General features: G+C 44.2%; 1 protein-coding gene across 1 annotated transcript in view; it reads left to right on the top strand.

The window, feature by feature from the left end:
• Positions 1-21,004, top strand: part of LOC115138715 (mitogen-activated protein kinase-binding protein 1-like) — a 68,423-nt gene that overhangs the window by 7,347 nt on the left and 40,072 nt on the right. The window contains 5 exon segments of the mRNA XM_065025797.1: positions 10,980-11,042; positions 12,804-12,861; positions 15,248-15,418; positions 17,662-17,799; positions 20,635-20,817. Coding sequence (XP_064881869.1) covers positions 10,980-11,042; positions 12,804-12,861; positions 15,248-15,418; positions 17,662-17,799; positions 20,635-20,817 — 613 coding nt within the window.

The raw sequence follows: 21,004 nt of genomic DNA, 5'->3' as shown, positions 1-21,004 counted from the left end.
AAGTTACAGGTCTGTGAGAGCCAGAAATCTTGCTTGTTTGTAGGTGACCAAATACTTATTTTCCGCCATAATTTGCAAATAAATTCATTAAAAATCCTACAATGTGATTTTTCTGGATTTTTTTTCTTATTTTGTCTGTCATAGGTACACTTCAACTATGATGGAAATTACAGGCCTCTCATCTTTTTAAGTGGGAGAACTTGCACAATTGGTGGCTGACTAAATACTTTTTTTGCCCCACTGTGTGTGTGTGTGTAAATATACATTTATTTAACTAGGCAAGTCGGTTAAGAACAAATTCTTATTTACAGTGACGGCCTAGGAACAGTGGGTTAACTGCCTTGTTCAGGGGCAGAGCGACAGATTTTTACTTTGTCAGCTCGGGATTCGATCGAGCAACCTTTCGGTTACTGGCCCAACACTCTAACCACTAGGCGTCCTGCCGCCCCCGCCACAATTGGCCCAGCGTCGTCCAGGTTTGGCCGATGTAGGCCGTCATTGTAAATAAGAATTTGTTGTTAACTGACTTGCCTTGTTAAGTAAAAATATTTTTTAACTCATTTTTGGAAAATGTGAAGCATATGCGTGGAGGCCATGTGTGATCTATCTTTACAGAACTGACTAGGTAGGCAGAGCACCATTAAGTCAGTTCAGAGCTGACTAGGTAAACAGAGGCAGAGCACCATTAGGTTTTGAATTTAATACACTTCAAAAGTCCCTAGACGGTAAGATTGTTCAGAGAATGAGTGGAGCGCGAAAGCTGGAGAGAGAGAGAGAGTAGGAAAGTCATTTCTCAGCAATGATCAGGACGTGTGTGTATTGTATTCATCAGGGGAAAGATATCTTGTGGTTTATGAACACAGAAGAGCTGTGTCATGAGGAGCCGTTTTAGTCATGTAGCTCGCTAGGTCGACACTTTCAGAAGTAGTCCTTGCTACAAGGTTTGAGAGGCGGTATGTAGTATGCTGTACAAAGCACTGCTTTAACTATGATTTTAGCCGTGGTTGACGTTTTAGGTCAACAGCTTGATGCTTTCCTTGTGCTACGACAGTCATACCGTTGTATCACTTCAATAACACGGCATGTCTGTCTTTAGAGATGATCGAGACTAAGATGCATTAGCTAGACCTTCAAGTCAGTTTTCAGTGTCTCCACACGAGGTTTCTCTGCAATACTACACATCTAGTAATTGGTAACTAAATTGCTGAGTAGGCCTATGCTCAGCCAACCATCAACAATCCTAATAGTGCCTTAAGTTAAGTAAAATAACTAGTTTTTTCCTGGGGGAATTTAATTTGTTTGCTGTATGCAGTAAGAGCCTCCGACATTCACATAGGAACCAGGCTATTGTTTTCAATCTCTCCAAGGGGTCTGCTCATAAGGTGGACTGTGGACAACGTGGGCTAGAATGTGAGGGAGAGTCTCTGACCTCTATCACATGCTTCATCATCTCATTAAGTTGTTAGGCTTTACAGCTGTGTGCGCGGCTATGAAAACAATGAAGGGAATCACATGAGATATATATATATATACTACACAGTGGCATACAGTTCCGTCAGTACAGATCATTGATTGTAAATAAATACAGTAGCCATGGCCTACTTCCTGGAAGTGTAATGTGCAGTGGTAAGCCTGAAGTAGATTCCGTGGATTGGGAGGGGAGATGGTCACAGGCATCCCAACAAGGAATTACAGGAATCAGAAAGATATATTCTCTGCTTACTCAGCTGCTTGTGTTAATGTGCATGTTAGGCTGAGCTCCAGATCCAATGAGACCCGGCAGATGTCTTAGGCTGCTTCCCAATAGGCACCCTATTCCCTATACAGTGCACTACTTTTCACCAGAACCCTATGAGCCCTGGTAAAAAGTACTGTTGTACTATATAGGGTGTCATTTGGAAGACGCTGCAGATGTTTTTGTGGGAGAGGAAGCATCTTCACACCAGAGAGTGTCTGTCTGTGGAGGGTTTAGGGTCAGTCCAAGCCCTTACACAAAGCTGTCACACATGGCCCGGGTCGTATTCATTAAGAAACAAATGGACTGAAACTGGGTGGGACTACTAACCTGAACTTAAACAATCATTCTCATTTCAAAATGTTTTGCTACGCTTTTCTACGGCGTGCAGTACTGAATACGACCATGAGCTGAGTCCTGTACCTGATGAGGTCTAGCTATGGGTGCTGAATACGACCATGGGCTGAGTCCTGTACCTGATGAGGTCTAGCTATGGGTGCTGAATACGACCATGGGCTGAGTCCTGTACCTGATGAGGTCTAGCTATGGGTGCTGAATACGACCATGGGCTGAGTCCTGTACCTGATGAGGTCTAGCTATGGGTGCTGAATACGACCATGGGCTGAGTCCTGTACCTGATGAGGTCTAGCTATGGGTGCTGAATACGACCATGGGCTGAGTCCTGTACCTGATGAGGTCTAGCTATGGGTGCTGAATACGACCATGGGCTGAGTCCTGTACCTGATGAGGTCTAGCTATGGGTGCTGAATACGACCATGGGCTGAGTCCTGATGAGGTCCTGATGAGGTCTGATGCTAGCTATGGGTGCTGAATACGACCATGGGCTGAGTCCTGTACCTGATGAGGTCTCGCTATGGGTGCTGAATACGACCATGGGCTGAGTCCTGTACCTGATGAGGTCTCGCTATGGGTGCTGAATACGACCATGGGCTGAGTCCTGTACCTGATGAGGTCTGAATACGCTAGTCCTGGGTGCTGAATACGACCATGGGCTGAGTCCTGTACCTGATGAGGTCTAGCTATGGGTGCTGAATACGACCATGGGCTGAGTCCTGTACCTGATGAGGTCTAGCTATGGGTGCTGAATACGACCGTGGGCTGAGTCCTGTACCTGATGAGGTCTAGCTATGGGTGCTGAATACGACCGTGGGCTGAGTCCTGTACCTGATGAGGTCTAGCTATGGGTGTTGAATACGACCGTGGGCTGAGTCCTGTACCTGATGAGGTCTAGCTATGGGTGCGTCTGAAATTGCACCCTATTCTCTTTTAATATAGGGTAGTGCACTACTTTTTGACCAGACCACACCCCACAATGGCCAGCCCAGGACCTCCACATCCAGCTTCTTCAACTGCGGAGTCGTCTGTGACCAGCCACCCGGACAGCAGATGAAACTGAGTGTTTGTCTGTAATAAAGTCCTTTTGTGGGGAAAAACTAATTCTGATTGCCAAGTGGGTGGGCCTGGCTCCCAAGTGGGTGGGCCTGGCTCCCAAGTGGGTGGGCCTGGCTCCCAAGTGGGTGGGCCTGGCTCCCAAGTGGGCCTCTGCCCAGTCATGTGAAATCCATAGATTAGGGCCTAATGAATTTATTTCATTTGACTGATTTCCTTATATGAACTGTAACTTAGTAAAAAAAAATGGTGGTGGTTGTTGTTGTTGTTGTTGTTATTATTATTATTATTATTATTATTATTATCGGGGAATGGGAATATCAGGATCCTAAAGATAAGTTGTTGAATGCTAGGTCAGTGACAAGGGATTGTATATTTTTTGATTTACCATAGCTTTGTTGTTTGATGACTGAAGGATATCAGCATTTGCTGCAAACGTCTTAAAGTGGCAATCAGCAGTAGAAACGATAAAACATTTCTCCCTGCCCCTGTTCGATTAAAAACCGAGGGATGGGGCTGGAGAAATGGAACCACTCTCAGATTCATAAACCGAGCTATGCATGAATGGGCTGACCTTCCATGATATCAAAATTATAGTCTTAACCATGTTTTCAGGCTATGTATTGTTTGTTTACATTTACTTTGTATACAAACATTGGAATTAAACAAGGTTATTACTGGTTCTGATGGGGTACAACAGTTGAACTAAGCTCATAGGTTATATTCTTCAAGAATCAATGGGAACATATAATTCATATATAAGTCCAAAAATGGGTGTAGCAACTTTTGATTGCCCCTTTTAAATGTCACCTTTGCCTACCTTTTGTTAGTGCATTTATGGCAGAACCTGAATGCAGCACATTGACTGTATAGGTCAATATCCATGGTACTATAGTGTGTGTGTATATACAGTGCAACCTATAATAATATGTGAGATCATTGAACAGGGAAGGGAAATCTTACCTAGAACCTATAATAATATGTGAGATCATTGTACAAGGACTGTATGGGTTTTGGATGAATGAATGTCTGGGTTGTCTGACACAGCGGCATCTCTAGTGATGTGGAATCAATGTCCTCTGTGAGCATTAAACGTCCTGCTGGCTGTTGGAGGAGTCTAACATGCGTGACTAGATGTGTGTCAGACAGGCACCCTCGACTTGTCCTGACCGCACCGCACTGCAGCAAACTGAGTCCGTATTAACTGTGTGTGTGGGTGTGTATGTGTGAAGAGGGAGCGAGGGTTAGGAAAAAGGTGCGGGGGGGAGGGAATAGTCCTCTTGTAGCCCCTAGCTAATAGATAGCCCTGCTCAGAGGTAGAGGAGTATACTCTGCCTCTGTGCTGCATTGCAGCTCTTTGCTGGAGGGTCCCACAACAGCATCTGTAACTGTATTCTCAAAGTATGCGGTAAGACCTGAGGCGCTGGATGGACTGAAAAGACAAACGGCTACAAAGAAAACACTGACTACAGAGAATAGCCTCAATCCTGAGGCAGTAAATATATATTCTTTAGCACTTTGTAAGTCTACAGTAGACGACTGTATCTGTCTCGTATGTAGTCTCTCTCATTGTGCTCACTCTCATGGCTCTGATTCTCTATGTTTTATTGGTACCAACGTTGGTACAGCTACAATATGCTGCCTTCATCAGGGTTGCATTGTTCCACAGTAGAATTAAAGAGATGGAACAGGATTTTAAGCATTTACAAATGTGTTACCTGTCATATGAATTGTGCAGTGATTTATTTTTTGCAGGACGTAACATATCATACGAAATGGATGACGTCATACACAATGTCCGAGGACCCGTTTTGGCTCGTGAGCGCTGCTTTCCAAACTACTGGTGGAAATGATACAAGCTCTTTATTACCCATCTTTAAGGACAGAGAACCCCTAGTTTTGCTCCCGTTGTTGTTAGCCAGCTACCCTGACCGTACCGGGACAGGAGACTTGCAGCATGGCAGATTAATGATGAGGTCGTACAGTCTGTCTCAGCGTGAACGGAGGACAAGAAATAAGGCAGGATCAGCATGGATAGATGGAGGGGTAGGTTCTTTGAAGTGGAGTGGACTGGCAGATCGGAGGGTGGTCTCTCTGTCTTCTCTCTGGGGTCGGAAGGAAATTGATATACCCTCCCTGCAGACACTACAGACCCTGTAAGGCTTTGTCATTTCATTTCAGAGCCTTGACCACCTGTCAGTTTGCTGAACGAACCCACCAGATGGCTGATGGGTGGCTGATGAGGATTGCCTTTACTGTGTGGTAACACTATTACTCAGCCTGTCATAAATTAGCCTTAGGTATAGGCTCTTCTTTTAACCGGTCTTCCCCCTCCGCTACTGCATACTCGGCCATGAATTTAGCCATAGGTTAGTCTAGGTAGGGAGGCTATTATTTTAACTAGTCCACCCCCACCCTCCTCAGTCTATGACTGATCCTGTCTGATCAGTAAATATTGGATTTATATTGCTCTGAAATCAGTTAGAATATTTGCTTGAGATCAGGTGCGTGCTGCCATGTTGAACATCAATGTTTTTATTGTTTTAAAGTATATAAGCTTTCTATAGTATGTTTATAACTGTATGACAGTGTTAGCATTGTGATTCTAACTAGTGGTTACCATTCAGCAGCAATTATTTGGTTGGCTGAAGTTTGCATAATATTTTCCATGTAAATTCTGCTGAACGGTTGAAGCCCCATCTCCTCTCCAGCCTCTCTTATCTGTTAAAATACACTTCATGACCAAAAGTATGTGGACACCTGCTCGTCAAACATCTCATTCTAAAACCATGGGCATTAAGATGGAGTTGGTCCCCCCTTTGATACTATAACAGCCTCCACTCTTCTGGGAAGGCTTTCCACTAGATGTTGGAACATTGCTGCAGGGACTTGCTTCCATTCAGCCACGAGCATTAGTGAGGTCGGGCACTGATGTTGGGTGATCAGGCCTGGCTCACAGTCGGCGTTCCAATTCACCCTAACATTGTTTGATGGCATTGAGGTCAGGGCTCTATCCAGACTAGTCAAGTTCTTCGTCACCGATCTCAACAAACCATTTCTGTATGGACCTCGCTTTGTGCACGGCGGCATTGTCATGCTGAAACAGGAAAGAAAGTGTCTTCCCCAAACTGTTGCCACATAGTTGGAAGCACAATGTCATTGTATGCGGTAGCGTTAAGATTTCCCTTCACTGGAACTAAGGGGCCTAGCCCCAACCATTATTCCTCCTCCACCTAACTTTACAGTTGGCACTATGCATTCAGGCAGGTAGCGTTGTCCTGGCATCAGCCAAACCCAGATTCGTCCGTCGGACTGCCAGATGGTTTTGCGTGATTCCTCACTCCAGCCGACGCTTGGCATTGCGCATGATGATCTTAGGCTTGTGAGCAGCTGCCCAGCCACGGAAACCAATCTCATGAAACTCCCGATGAACAGTTCTTGTGCCGAGGTGGCTTCCAGAGGCAGTTTGGAACTCGGTAGCGAGTGTTGCAACCGAGGACAGATGATTTTAACGCGCTACGTAGTTTAGCACTCAGCGGACCCGTTCTGTGAGCTTGTATGGCCTACCACTATGTGGCTGAGCCGTTGTTGCTCCTGTATGTTTCCCCTTCACAATAACAGCACTTACAGTTGACCGGAGCAGCTCTAGCAGTGCAGAAATTTTACAAACTGACTTGTTGGAAAGGTGGCATCCCATGACGGTGCCACATTTAAAGTCCCTGAGCGCTTCACTAAGGCCAGTCTACTGCCAATGTTTGTCTATGGAGATTGCATGGCAGTGTGTTTATTTTATACACCTCTCAGCAAAGGGTCTGGCTGAAATAGCCAAATCCACTCATTTGAAGGGGTGTCCACATACGTTTGTGTATACAGTACCAGTCAAAAGTTTGGACATACCTTCTCATTCCAGGGTTTTTCTTTATTTTTACTTTTTTCTACATTGTAGAATAACACTGTAGAATAATATTGAAGACATCAAAACTATGAAATAACACATAACAACATCATATGGAATGATGTAGTGACCAAAAAAGTGTTAAACAAATCAAAATATATTTGAGATTTGAGATTCTTCAAAGTAGCCACCCTTTGCCTTGATGACAGCTTTGCACACTCTTGGCATTATCTCAACCAGCTTCATGAGGTAGTCACCTGGAATGCATTTCAATTAACAGGCGTGCCTTGTTAAAAGTTCATTTGTGGAATTTCTTTCCTTCTTGAGAAAGAAAAGTTGTTTCGTGACAAGGTAGCCCTATTTGGTAAAAGACAAGTCCATAGTAGGTCAAGTACCGCTCGAATAAGAAAAGAGAAACAACAGTCCATCATTACTTTAAGACATGAAGGTCTGTCAATCCAGAACATTTCTTCAAGTGCAGTCGCAAAAACCATCAAGCGCTATGATGAAACTGGCTCTCATAAGGACCGCCACAGAAAAGGAAGACCCAGAGTTACCTCTGCTGCAGAGAAAAAGTTCATTAAAGTTACCAGCCTCAGATTGCAGCCCAAATGAATGCTTCACAGAGATAAAGTAACACACATCTCAACATCAACTGTTCAGAGGAGACTGCATGAATCAGGCCTTCATGGTCGAATTGCTGCAAAGAAACCACTACTAAAGGACACCTATAAAGAAGAAGAGACTTACTTGGGCCAAGAAACATGAGCAATGGACATTAGACTGGTGGAATGGATGATCTCTGCATGTGTGGTTCCCACCGTGAAGCATGGAGGAGGTGGTGTGATGGTGTGGGGGTGCTTTGCTGGTGACACTGTCTGGGATTTATTTAGAATTCAAGCCACACTTAACCAGTGTGGCTGCCACAGCATTCTACAGAGATACGTCATCCCATCTTGTTTGCGCTTAGTCCCACTATCATTTGTTTTTCAACAGGACAATGGCCCAACACACCTCCAGGCTGTGTAAGGGCTATTTGACCAAGAAGAAGAGTGATGGAGTTGACCTTGTCTCCACAGTCACTCGATCTCAACCCAATTGAGATGGTTTAGGATGAGTTGGACCGCAGAGTGAAGGAAAAGCAGCCAACAAGTGCTCAGCATACGTGGGAACTCCTTCGAGACTGTTGGAAAAGCATTCCAGGTGAAACTGGTTGAGAGAATGCCAAGAGTGTACAAAGCTGTCATCAAGGCAAAGGGTGGCTACTTTGAAGAATCTCAAATCTAAAATATATTTTGATTTGTTTAACACTTTTCTTGCTTACTACATGATTTCATATGTGTTATTTCATAGTGTTGATGTCTTCACTATTATTCTACAATGTAGGAAATAGTAATAATAAAGAAAAACCCTTAAAAGAGTAGGTGTGTCCAAACGTTTGACTGGTACTGTATAGTGTATAACCAGCCCAGTTGCCCTGACCTGTTTAATAAGGAACAAAACCTGGGATACCAGGTGGGTGTAATTATTTATCAGGTTGAACAGAAAACCAGCAGGCTCCAGACCTCGTAGGGTCAGAGTTGAATACCCCTGATGTAGGGAATAGGGTGCCATTTTGGATGGAGCTAATGTCTGCAGGTTAGAGCTGGTCTGTTTTAGTGTTATGGTATAGGTTGGGAAAACATGTTTTGATGAAGCGTTAGAGCTTTTTCTAATGCTTAGCCTAAGGTAGTAGTGATGTTACTGATTATCTAGGCTACTCTGTAGGTCTTCAAGACAGGCTGTTAGTTTCCTGATTCATGTCTTTGTTAATAAATTGCCAACTGTGTTCATTTGACTGTGCTTGCTGACACCGGATGACCAGCAGTGTCTGGAATAGAAAAAACAGGATAGCAGTTTGTGCTAGCCTAGTACTGCAGCCTGTGTTGTGGGAAAGATAACTTGTAGGATTATTTTGCCTGAGAGAGGAAGCTCACGTTCAGCACTCCTCCTCAGGTCTTTGATCTGAGCCCTGTCTATCAATCTAATGGTTCTATGTACACACAATAATGCTATTATGTTTTAACCACTCAATGTTCCACACTCTCTCGCTTCCTCTGTAAAACCCAGTGGAACTGTAGAAGGGAAGGAGGGAGTTTATGGTGTGTTTGTGGTGCAATGAGTAATGGTATATTGATCCATGAGCTCATTCCCCTCCCACCCCTGTAGTTCTGGCTGAAGTAATGCCACAGAGTAGACAGCCATGAGCCATTGCTCTACTGCTGACATAGGCTGAAAAAGAACAAACCGATGACAGCCAAGGCATGGAAGGCAGTGATGAAGTGCACTCAATCAACAACGTGCAGCTTGTTTCCTACCTATTGAATGAGATGACAGCACAGCAGACAGGAATTGTTCTTTGGTGTGGTCTCTAACTCTGGGGCCCAGCTGGCCTGCCTGTCCTGTCTTCCCACAGTCCTATCTGGCTGCTCTCTGACATGTGACACCAGCAAGCAGGCAGCATAAAACCTGCTCCAGGGGCCTAGGTAGTCAACCACTGACCAACAGACGCTGTCTCAAATGGCACCCTATTCTCTATGTAGTGCACTACGTTTGACCCTTATGGGAATAGTGGGTGCCATTTGGGATGCAGTCTGTCTCTCTCTCTCTCATTTTCTCTCTCGTTCTCGTTCTGTGTGTTCTCTCCCTCTCAGTAGGAGCCAGTTCAGAGGGACTGAGGAGCTTTACTCTGTTAAGCATCACACAGACGCATGCTGGGCTTCCTGTACAAGTGTGGCATCGGGCTGCATTCTCAGTGCCCAGTTTGATTCTCTGGAGACTCTTTAAGAGTGAATTGGTGTTAGGTAACTTTTGGCATCATGTCAGTAGGACAGTGCATCAGCACAGTGCAGCAGGTTTGGACACTGTAGTCTTGTTGTATGACCACATCTTTCCCTCATTTTATGGCATTTCCCCCTACAGTTCCAGTGGAAGTCCTCTGGAAGAAAAACATGAAGCATTTACAATGTTCCTGCTTGCAGACCCCCAAAGCAAGGCTTTGTCAGCTGCTCTGTGGTGGTGAGGCTACTAGCTCAGTAGACAGCAGTACAGTAGGGCTACTGTAGAGTTTCCGAAGGTGCACCACCATTTCTTTTCTAGAACTTTCTCCCTCTTGTCTGTGCAATCTCAGTGATGCCATAGTGCCTGGCTGTCCCTTTGATTGTATCCCCAGTACACCTGAAACACTTCTATTCAAAGGCTTTCCAGCAGCTCTGATGATCACAACAGTGCCCAGCCTCTCCCTGACACATTGTCAGTGACTGACTACACAGCAAGTATTCCCCCTCATCTTCCCTGCTGCGTGATAAAGTAAAAGGCCCTGGACGTCGTTTAGCTTCTAGGAGTGTTTCCCCACTGGGAGATGAAACAAGAAATGGAAGGCAATCTGGTTTTTGCTTGGTCATGCTACTCAGTGCTCCTGCATTCACTCCAACACTCACACACAGTGACTTTTCAGCCATGCTGTCCTCTACTCTGATATTCAACCTAAAATACAGCAAGCCAGGGATATTAAGTATTTATGTAACTTTATTTTAGTGCGGCTCAGGAGTTATTCTTGGCAACAGGGAATTCCGTGTAATCTGTGTTGTTACTCAGTCCACACTCTCCGCAGTAGCTATATTTAAGTTTACTACTTACCTAACTTTGTATGTTTGTTTACTTTACTTTTTATCTAGCACTTTGCAGTCCATTTTAAATGTGTCATTTTAGCAGACGCTCTTATCCAGAGCTTTTGTACTGGTCCCCCGTGGGAATGGAAACCACAACCCTGGCGGTGCAAGCACCATGCTCTACCAACTGAGCTACATGGGAGACCGCTGAGCCCTGATTATCGGGGTCATTCCCCTGAGTAAATCTATGTAGTCTAAACCCTATTCTCGTTCCTTCTCTTTCCTACAGATGTGTGGTGGTGCTGCTGAACCCCAAGAAGAACAAACAGCATCACATCCTCAACAGCTCCAGGTGAGGCTTCATACGGTGTAACTGCTGCCTCCTGTTCAGTCCGTCAAGCCAGGCGAAGCCAAGAGAGTGCATGGCTGCAGCCAGCTAGTCAGTCACTTAGGCTTCAGGGTTCCTCCTCATACATAGCTGACATACAAAAGCCAAACTACAACAGTAAAGATTGTAATAGCAATCCCATGACAATAGTCTTGATTTGGTGCATAGGCTACATACCCAGCCATCACCTGTGTCTCAAGACATGTCCAAATTTATCATAAGTCATTAACAGAATCCATCAGTGATTTGTATTTCCTGCAACTTTTTGAAGAAGCAACCAGAATTTCCTGTCTGTGTGTGTGCCGTGTGCGTCTACCACTTTTTGTAGCTGTTAGCGATGATGCTAATGAAAAGTCTTCTGGTAGATGGAAAGGCTTTCACAAAAACCTTCTCAGTTAAATGTTAACTACAAAGTAGCTTATGCTGACCTGGCAGAATGATATCATGATTATTTGCATCAATTCAGTGGGAACCCCTGGAGCGTTTCAGGTTAAGTGCCTTGCCCAAGGCCACAGCGACAGACTTTTCACCTTGTCGGCTCCGGGATTCGAACAAGTGATCTTTCGATTACTGGCCCAACGCTCTAACCTCGAGGCTACCTGCCACCCATATACAGTTCCAGTCAAAAGTTTGGACACGCTTACTCATTCCAGGGTTTTTCTTTAGTTTTAATATTCTCTACGTTGTAGAATAATAGGGAAGATTTGTGGTTCCATGGAGTAGGATTGCCTAACCCTGTAGGACCTGTTAACACAGGCCATCTGGAGGAGGGAGGAAGCTAGTCTATAGTGTCTAACACAACATGGCTTAAGGAACGACTGAACAAGAGCACTGGACAGACAGTCAGCCACGACCAAAACAGCACCCCGGCTTCAAAGCCACTGCCAACCCCTTTCATGTATGGAAAAGGCAAAGGTAGGTAGACTTGGTCGCGTCATTAGGGCTGAAAAGATGTCCTCTAAATCAATGTGACTAGCTGGCTCCATCCAGTCTTCATTCTGTCATATACCGAGATGAGTTTGTTTTCTTAATCTCTCCTTGTTGGAGGCTAAAACTGGAACTTAATACCCTCTCTGCTCTACTCCTACTGCTCATCACTCTACAGACTAATTATTACTCTGCCATGATTAGATCACAGTACTGTAATGCTTAGTACAACATTTGATAAGAGAAAAGCTGCTTGGCTATGCATCAAACATTTGACACTTAGCTAGGGGGGGAGTTTTGCGTTCCAAATGGCAGACGCTTCCCCACATAAACCCGAGGGCATAACTTTATTTCCGATGAAGTATTGCACAACAGGTTGCCAGACAATGTCTCTGTGTACCAGTACTGGCCCGGAATAACTGCTTCAACAGTTTAAGAAACACCTTGAAATTGAACCTGTTAAACAACCATTTGACTCCCAGTCACAGGCCATTGAGGCGATCAGTCAGCGCAACTCATGTCTTTACCACCACAGGGTGTATCGTTTTACTGTTCTCAGACTGTACTGTTGGTACAGCAGCAATTGTGTAGGACTCCTTTCCTGTGGTGTAGGAGTCTCTAATCTCTACTTTAGTGTGTGACGATAATCATCAGATTTGATGTATTGATTGTGGTGAGTGTGCCATTGTTATAGAGTACACCCCAAGCGGAAAAACCCCTCGAGACCAGGATGCATTCACTTATTTTCGAGAGTAATGAAACGTTTCCTCTCCTCTCTGTCTCCTATTCTCTTCACAGGAAAACCATCACCACTCTGTCATTTTCCCCTGATGGCAAATTTGTGGTCACAGGAGAGGTGAGTGTCATTCCATTGTTAGAGACCTATAAAATCCGTGATGCGAAAAAAACGTGGACATAATCACGGAATCCAGACATTAAAACAGAATTCAACCATATTAAAAAATGTGTCAACTTAATTAGGGAATCAACTAAATGTATTTAAAGTGAATTAATTTGTCAAATTGTATCATAAGACATTAACAGAATGCATCAGTGATTTGTATTTCCTGTAACTTTCTGAAATAGCAAAGAGAATTCCTCGTCTGTATGTGCAGTGCGTACCACTTTGTGTAGCTGTTAGCGATGGTGCTAATGAAAAGTCTTCTGGTAGATGGAAAGGCTTTCACAAAAACCTTCTTAGTTAACTGTTAACTACAAAGTAGCTTATATTTAGCTGGCAGAATGATATCATAATTATTTGCATCACTCCAGTGGTGCACTCTACCATCACATGTGCGCTACAAAACACTGCGAAAGAAAAGCCTCTTGCTAGCGCTGGAATTAAAGGATAACTACACCCCAAAATCTAAATTCCTCAAAACATTCCCAGACCTCCATATTGGTCTCCTGATGTGGTTTAAACATTGTTGTGGACTTAAACACTCAATTTAGTGTTTTTTCTATAAAGAAAAGTGTGCTTTTGAGAGTGAACCTGAAAAAACGGGGAAAACGGACACCTGGAGAAACAAAATGGAAAAAACTGAATTTGGGGAAAAAATAAACGGAATCAGGCAAAATATAACACACATTTTTTAGGGCCCTATATTATGTCTTTGCATGCCGTGATGAAATTATGATACTTCAACTGTAGCTTCCTAAAAAACGTGCTGACTGTTTCCTGCTCCACTGCCAGGGCATGGCAGAGCTATCATTGCAGTGTCCAACACCACAGTTCATAAACGGAACACTGTCTGTGCCACATTTACAAAGGACTGTGTGTGTGTGTGTGTTCGCGCTGCACCATTGACTCTGTCAGTGCACGCGCGTGTGTGTGTGTTAGTTTAATCCATACTAACCAGAAAAGTGTGTGTGCTGTTGCAGGGTTGCCATGGCAGCAGGAGGGGGCAGGGTGCCAGACTGACTCTGTCAGCTGTCTGGAGGGGAGGGAAGAGAAAGAGGGAGACTTCTATGGATGTGGCAGAAGGCACACAGCACGTGCTGGTGCTCAGCTCACCCTGTCTCTCTGTCCTCTGTGGTGTAGCTAACTGACCATGCTGCCAGTGACCATGCTGCCTACCCTATGTATGCTCTCAAAGGAGGTCCCTCTGTTCAGTCTGCCTCTGTTCTTTCTTTTAAAGAGCTAGACAACATCTCTCCTGATTGTTTTGTTCTAAGGAGGTGCAGCAAAGCTAATCCCAACCATGGGTTTACTGTGCCTAGCTGCTACTGTAGTTGGTTATATTTATTTACCATCAAAACACTACACGTATCTGACATTGGTAGAAATATGCCTAATGTCGCTCACACGGGACCTCTTTCCATAGCCAGTATCAGAATGATGCGTACGAAGCCACTGCCTGCAGAGGGGAAGAAGGTACTAGGGATGGATTAGAATATATTTCCTGGCTTAAGCTTCCCTCGCCTGTCCTCTTTAAATTCCCTCCACTTGATCTTCTGTTCTGTCGTTGAGTTGCATAAGACAAATCATTAGCGGATTAGTAAGCAGTTACAGGGTACATAGAAAAGCTTAGTGGAGACTAGAGCGTCTCCTGTCCATCTGCATGATCCAGGGATCCTGACTGTGGCGACATCACCTTGTGAACACAAACCTGGCAGGTGGTTATTATAAGAATCGACTTGCCGATATAAATAAATGTGAAAAAGATTAATATAAAATGTGTGGATGGGGGGGGGGGGATGTGTGACACATGGTGTGTAGAGTGAAAACAAGCACAATGGCTGTCTCTCTCTCTCTGTCTCTCTCTTTCTCTCTCTTTCTTCTCTCTCTCTCTCTCTCGTCTCTCTCTCTCTCTTCTCTCCTCTCTCTCTCTCGTCTCTCTCTCTCTCGTGTCTCTCCTCTCTCTCTCTCGTGTCTCTCCTCTCTCTCTCGTGTCTCTCCTCTGCCTCTCTCTCTCTCTCTCTCTCTCTGCCTCTCTCTCTGTGTCTCTCTCTGTCTCTCCTCTCTCTCTCTCTCTCTCTCTCTCTCTGCCTCTCTCTCTCTCTGTTTCTCTCGTGTCTCTCCTCTCTCTCTCTCTCTCTCTCTCTCGTGTCTCTCTCTCTCTCTCTCTCTCTCGTGTCTCTCTCTCTCTCTCTCTCGTCTCTCTCTCTCTCTCTCTCTCGTGTCTCTCTCTGCCTCTCTCTCTGCCTCTCTCTCTCTCTGTCTCTCTCTCTGCCTCTCTCTCTCTCTGTCTCTCTCTCTGCCTCTCTCTGCCTCTCTCTCGTGTCTCTCTCTCTCTCTGCAGAGTGGACACATGCCTGCTGTGCGGGTGTGGGATGTTGCAGAACGGACCCAGGTTGCTGAGTTACAGGAACATAAGTACGGCATCTCCTGTGTGGCGTTCTCCCCCAACAGCAAGTACATCGTCAGCGTGGGATACCAGCACGACATGATTATCAATGTTTGGGCCTGGAAGGTAGCTAGCAACTCTCTAAACTAATGACAAAGTAATGACAAAGCAAAAACAGGTTCTTAGAAATGTTAGCATTTTAAATATACATGTATTAAAAAAAACTTTAAAAAAAACATAAGTATGGCATATCCATAAGTATTCAGACCCTTTACTTAGTACTTTGTTGAAGCACCTTTAGCAGCGATTACAGCATCGAGTTGGATATGACGCTACAAGCTTGGCACACGTGTATTTAGGGAGTTTCTCCCATTCTTCTCTGCAGATCCTCTCAAGCTCTGTCAGGTTGGATAGGGAGCGTCGCTGCACAGCTATTTTCAGGTCTCTCCAGAGATGTTCGATCGGGTTCAAGTCCGGGCTCTGGCTGGGCCACTCAAGGATATTCAGAGACTTGTCCCGAAGCCACTCCTGCGTTGTCTTGGCTGTGTCCTTAGGGTCGTTGTTCTGTTGGAAGGTGCCCCACTCTAATGTCCTGAGTGCTCTGGAGCAGGTTTTCATCAATGATATCTCTGTACTTTGCGCTGTTCATCTTTGCCTCGATCCTGACTAGTCTCCACGTCCCTGCCACTGAAAAACATCCCCACAGCATGATGCTGCCACCACCACTATGCTTCACCGTAGAGATGGTGCCAGGTTTCCTCCAGATGTGATGCTTGGCATTCAGTCCAAGGAGTTCAATCTTGGTTTCATCAGACCAGAGAGTCTTGTTTCTCATGGTCTGAGAGTCCTTTAGGTGGCTTTTGGCAAATTCCAAGCGGGTTGTCATGTGCCTTTTACCGAGGAGTGGCTTCCGTCTCTACCATAAAGGCCTGATTGGTGGAGTGCTGCAGAGGTGGTTGTCCTTCTGGAAGGTTCTCAAATCAAATCAAATGTATTTATATAGCCCTTCGTACATCAGCTGATATCTCAAAGTGCTGTACAGAAACTCAGCCTAAAACCCCAAACAGCAAGCAATGCAGGTGTAGAAGCACGGTGGCTAGGAAAAACTCCCTAGAAAGGCCAAAACCTAGGAAGAAACCTAGAGAGGAACCAGGCTATGTGGGGTGGCCAGTCCTCTTCTGGCTGTGCCGGGTGGAGATTATAACAGAACATGGCCAAGATGTTCAAATGTTCATAAATGACCAGCATGGTCGAATAATAATAAGGCAGAACAGTTGAAACTGGAGCAGCAGCACGGTCAGGTGGACTGGGGACAGCAAGGAGTCATCATGTCAGGTAGTCCTGGGGCATGGTCCTAGGGCTCAGGTCCTCCGAGAGAAAGAAAGAGAGAAGGAGAGAATTAGAGAACGCACACTTAGATTCACACAGGACACCGAATAGGACAGGAGAAGTACTCCAGATATAACAAACTGACCCTAGCCCCCCGACACAAACTACTGCAGCATAAACTGCAGCATAAATACTGGAGGCTGAGACAGGAGGGGTCAGGAGACACTGTGGCCCCATCCGAGGACACCCCCGGACAGTTCTCCCATCTCCACAGAGGAACTCTGGAGCTCTGTCAGGGTGACCATCGGGTTCTTGGTCACCTCGCTGACCAAGGCCCTTCTCCCCCGATTGGTCAGTTTGGCCGGGTGGTCAGCTCTATGAAGAGTCTTGGTGGTTCCAAACGTCTTTCATTTAAGAATGATGGAGGCCACTGTGTTCTTGGGGACCTTCAATGCTGCATACATTTTTTGGTACCTTTCCCCAGATTGGTACTGCTACACAATCCTGTCTCAACGCTCTACGGACTATTCCTTCAACGTCATGGCTTGGTTTTTGCTCTGACAAGCACTGTCAACTGTGGGACCTTATATAGACAGGTGTGTGCCCTTCAAATCATGTCCAATCAATTGAATATATCATAGCTGGACTCAAATCATTTTGTAGAAACATCTCAAGGATGATCAATGGAAACAGGATGCACCAGAGTTCATTTTTGAGTCTCATAGAAAAGGGTCTGAATACTTATAAGGTAATTCTGTTTTTTATTTTTAATTACATTCGCTTTGTCATTATGGGATATTGTGTGTAGATTGAGGAGAGATATTCATTTTTTTTTAGATTAAGGCTGTAATATAACAAAATGTTGAAAATGTCTGAATACTTTCCAAATGCTCTAGACCGTTATAGTGGAAAATGGTAAGTGCTATTTATGAGCTACCCTTCAATGTTTTATACTATTTTTACTTTATTCTTGTCTGAGGACAAAGTATATATCCACCGTTGATCTAAAGTTCTGTTCTGTGCTCTTCTTCTCTGCTCAGAAAAACGTAGTGGTGGCAGCCAACAAGGTGTCCAGTAAAGTCACAGCTGTGTCCTTCTCAGATGACAGCAACTACTTTGTCACGGCAGGGAACAGGCACGTCAAGTTCTGGTACCTGGATCACACCAAATCATCCAAGGTATTCACACAGTCACACCAAATCATCCAAGGTATTCACACAGTCACACCAAATCATCCAAGGTATTCACACAGTCACACCAAATCATCCAAGGTATTCACACAGTCACACCAAATCATCCAAGGTATCCACACAGTCACACCAAATCATCCAAGGTATCCACACAGTCACACCAACAACAACATTTCTTAAAGGGGCAGTGTGCAGTTGCTACATCCATTTTTGATGTAAATTAATGATATGTGCCCATTGATTGTTTCCTGAAGAATATAATGTATAAATGCCTCCTGAGCTTAGTTCACCTGTCGTACACCATCAGAACCCAAAATATAAACCAATGTTTGTAAACAATGTAAACAAACACTATATAGCCTCAACATGGATACAACTATACTGAACAAAAATATAAACACAACATGTAAAGTGTTGGTCCCATTTTTCATGAGTTTAAATAAAAGATCCCAGAAATGTTCCATACACACAAAAGCTTATTTCTCTACAATGCTGTGCACAAATTTGTGTTCATCCCTGTTTAGTGAGCATTTCTCCATTGCCAAGATAATCCATCCACCTGACAGGTGTGGCATATCAAGAAACTGATTAAACAGCATTATCATTACACAGGTGCTCCTTGTGCCGGGGACAATAAAAGGCCACTCTAAAATGTGCAGTTTTGTCACACAACACAATGCCACCGATGTCTCAAGTTTTGAGGGAGTGTGCAAATGGCATGCTGACTGCAGGAATGTCCAACAGAGCTGTTGCTGAGAAGTATTTCTGTCTGTAATAGAGCCCTTTTGTAGGGAAAAACCTATTCTGATTGGTTGAGCCTGGCTCCCCAGTGGGTAGACTTGGCTCCCAAGTGGGTGAGCCTCTGCGCCTCTGCCCAGTCATGTGAAATCCATAGATTAGGGCCTAATGAATTTATTTCACTTGACTGATTTCCTTCTGTGAACTGTAAGGGAGTAAAATCTTGAATTCTTGCATATTGTGTTTATATTTTTGTTCAGTATAAATGTTGATATGGATATACACTACCGTTCAAAAGTTTGGGGTCACTTAGAAATGTCCTTGTTTTCCATGAAAACATACATGAAATGAGTTGCAAAATGAATAGGAAATATAGTCAAGATGTTGACAAGGTTATAAATAATTATTTTTAATTTGAAAATTAATTGTGTCCTTCAAACTTTGCTTTCGTCATATAATCCTCCATTTGCAGCAATTATAGCCTTGCAGACCTTTGGCATTCTAGTTGTCAATTTGTTGAGGTAATCTGAAGAGATTTCACCCCATGCTTCCTGAAGCACCTCCCACAAATTGGATTGGCTTGATGGGCAGTTCTTACGTACCATACGGTCAAGCTGCTCCCACAATAGCACAATAGGGTTGAGATCCGGTGACTGTGCTGGCCACTCCATTATAGACAGAATGCCAGCTCACTGCTTCTTCCCTAAGTAGTTATTGCATAGTTTGAAGCTGTGTTTTGGGTCATTGTCCTGTTGTAGGAGGAAATTGGCTCCAATTAAACTCCGTCCACAGGGTATGGCATGGCGTTGCAAAATGGAGTGATAACCTTCCTTCTTCAAGATCCCTTTTACCCTGTAAAAATCTCCCATTTTACCACCACCACAGCACCCCCAGACCATCACATTGCCTCCACCATGCTAGACAGATAGCGTCAAGCACTCCTCCAGCATCTTCATTTTTTTCTGTGTCTCACTTATGTTCTTCTTTGTAATCCGAACACCTCAAACTTAGATTTGTCTGTCCATAACTTTTTCAAATCTTCCTCTGTCCAGTGTCTGTGTTATTTTGCCCATCTTAATCTTTTATTTTTATTGGCCAGTCTATTGCTTTTTCTTTGCAACTCTGCATAGAAGGCCAGCATCCTGGAGTCGCCTCTTCACTGTTGACGTTGAGACTCCTGTCCAGTTGAGGACTTGTGAGGCGTCTGTTTCTCAAACTAGACACTCTAATGTACTTGTCCTCTTGCTCAGTTGTGCACCGGGGCCTCCTACTCGTCTTTCTATTCTGGTTAGGGTCAGTTTGCTCTGTTCTTTGAAGGGAGTAGTACACAGCATTGTACGAGATCTTCAGTTTCTTGGCAATTTCTGGCATGGAATAGCCTTCATTTCTCCGAACAATAATATACTGGCGAGTTTCAGAAGAATGTTCTTTGTTTCTGGCCATTTTGAGCCCGTAATTGAACCCACAAATGCTGATGCTCCAGGGGTGAGGGGTGTGTCATAATGATTTAAGTTAATTAAAATGAATTAGTGAAACTGTTAAAAAATAGTATATGGCATATTAAATATATTACGCTATTGTTATCATATAGAAACATAATGGAATATTGTACATCATATTAGCATCAACATACATTATTGTTTCATTCAATTTCACATAATAATTGTGCATTTCCTTTTTGTTACATGTAATCCTTTGGTTCAACAATATATAATGAGCATCATCAACGGGGGGGGACATATTAGGTGTACGCTAATAAGCTGTAAAAATAATTTTTCCATTTATAAGACTTTCATAAAGGAAATGTTTATTGTTTGAATGTAACAAATATGTACAACGCTGGGTTGGAGGTCAGAAGAACAGTCGGGGAAACGTCTCTCTAATCGCTCAAGTTATTAGAATAAAGACAAATGCCACACATCAACTTCAATAGCCATGTTGAGGCCGTATAGAAGGTCTTACATCCCGGGGTTTGGGACAACATAACAAACTGATGGACTAGATCTATCAGACCCCATAGCAATGTCTCTCTAACCATCTCTCCATTCCTTCTTCCCTCCCTGCCTCCCTCTGTCCGTCTGCTAGGTGAACGCCACGGTTCCTCTGCTGGGTCGCTCGGGGCTCCTGGGGGAGCTGAGGAACAACTTCTTCAGTGACGTGGCATGTGGGAAGGGTCGTAAAGCCGGCAGCACCTTCTGCATCACCTCCTCGGGCCTGCTCTGCGAGTTCAGTGACAAACGCCTGCTGGACAAATGGGTGGAGCTACGGGTGAGTTGGTAGACTCTGTCGTCACGTTCATTAAGGACCCAACGTAGCAAAACCTTTTGCAACCGAAAAGAGACATGAGACTTGTTATAAGACAAATTCATAAAATCAAGAATCTGCTTCCTTGACTCAATAATTATAATCATAAGTATTCCTCTGCAGGGTTGAAAAGGCATATAAACTAAAAATG

This window comes from Oncorhynchus nerka, linkage group LG12 (genome assembly GCF_034236695.1).
Source record: "Oncorhynchus nerka isolate Pitt River linkage group LG12, Oner_Uvic_2.0, whole genome shotgun sequence".
Lineage (NCBI taxonomy): Eukaryota > Metazoa > Chordata > Actinopteri > Salmoniformes > Salmonidae > Oncorhynchus > Oncorhynchus nerka.
The sequence above is the reverse complement of the archived record's forward strand: the minus strand, read 5'-3'. Positions and strand labels throughout refer to the sequence as shown.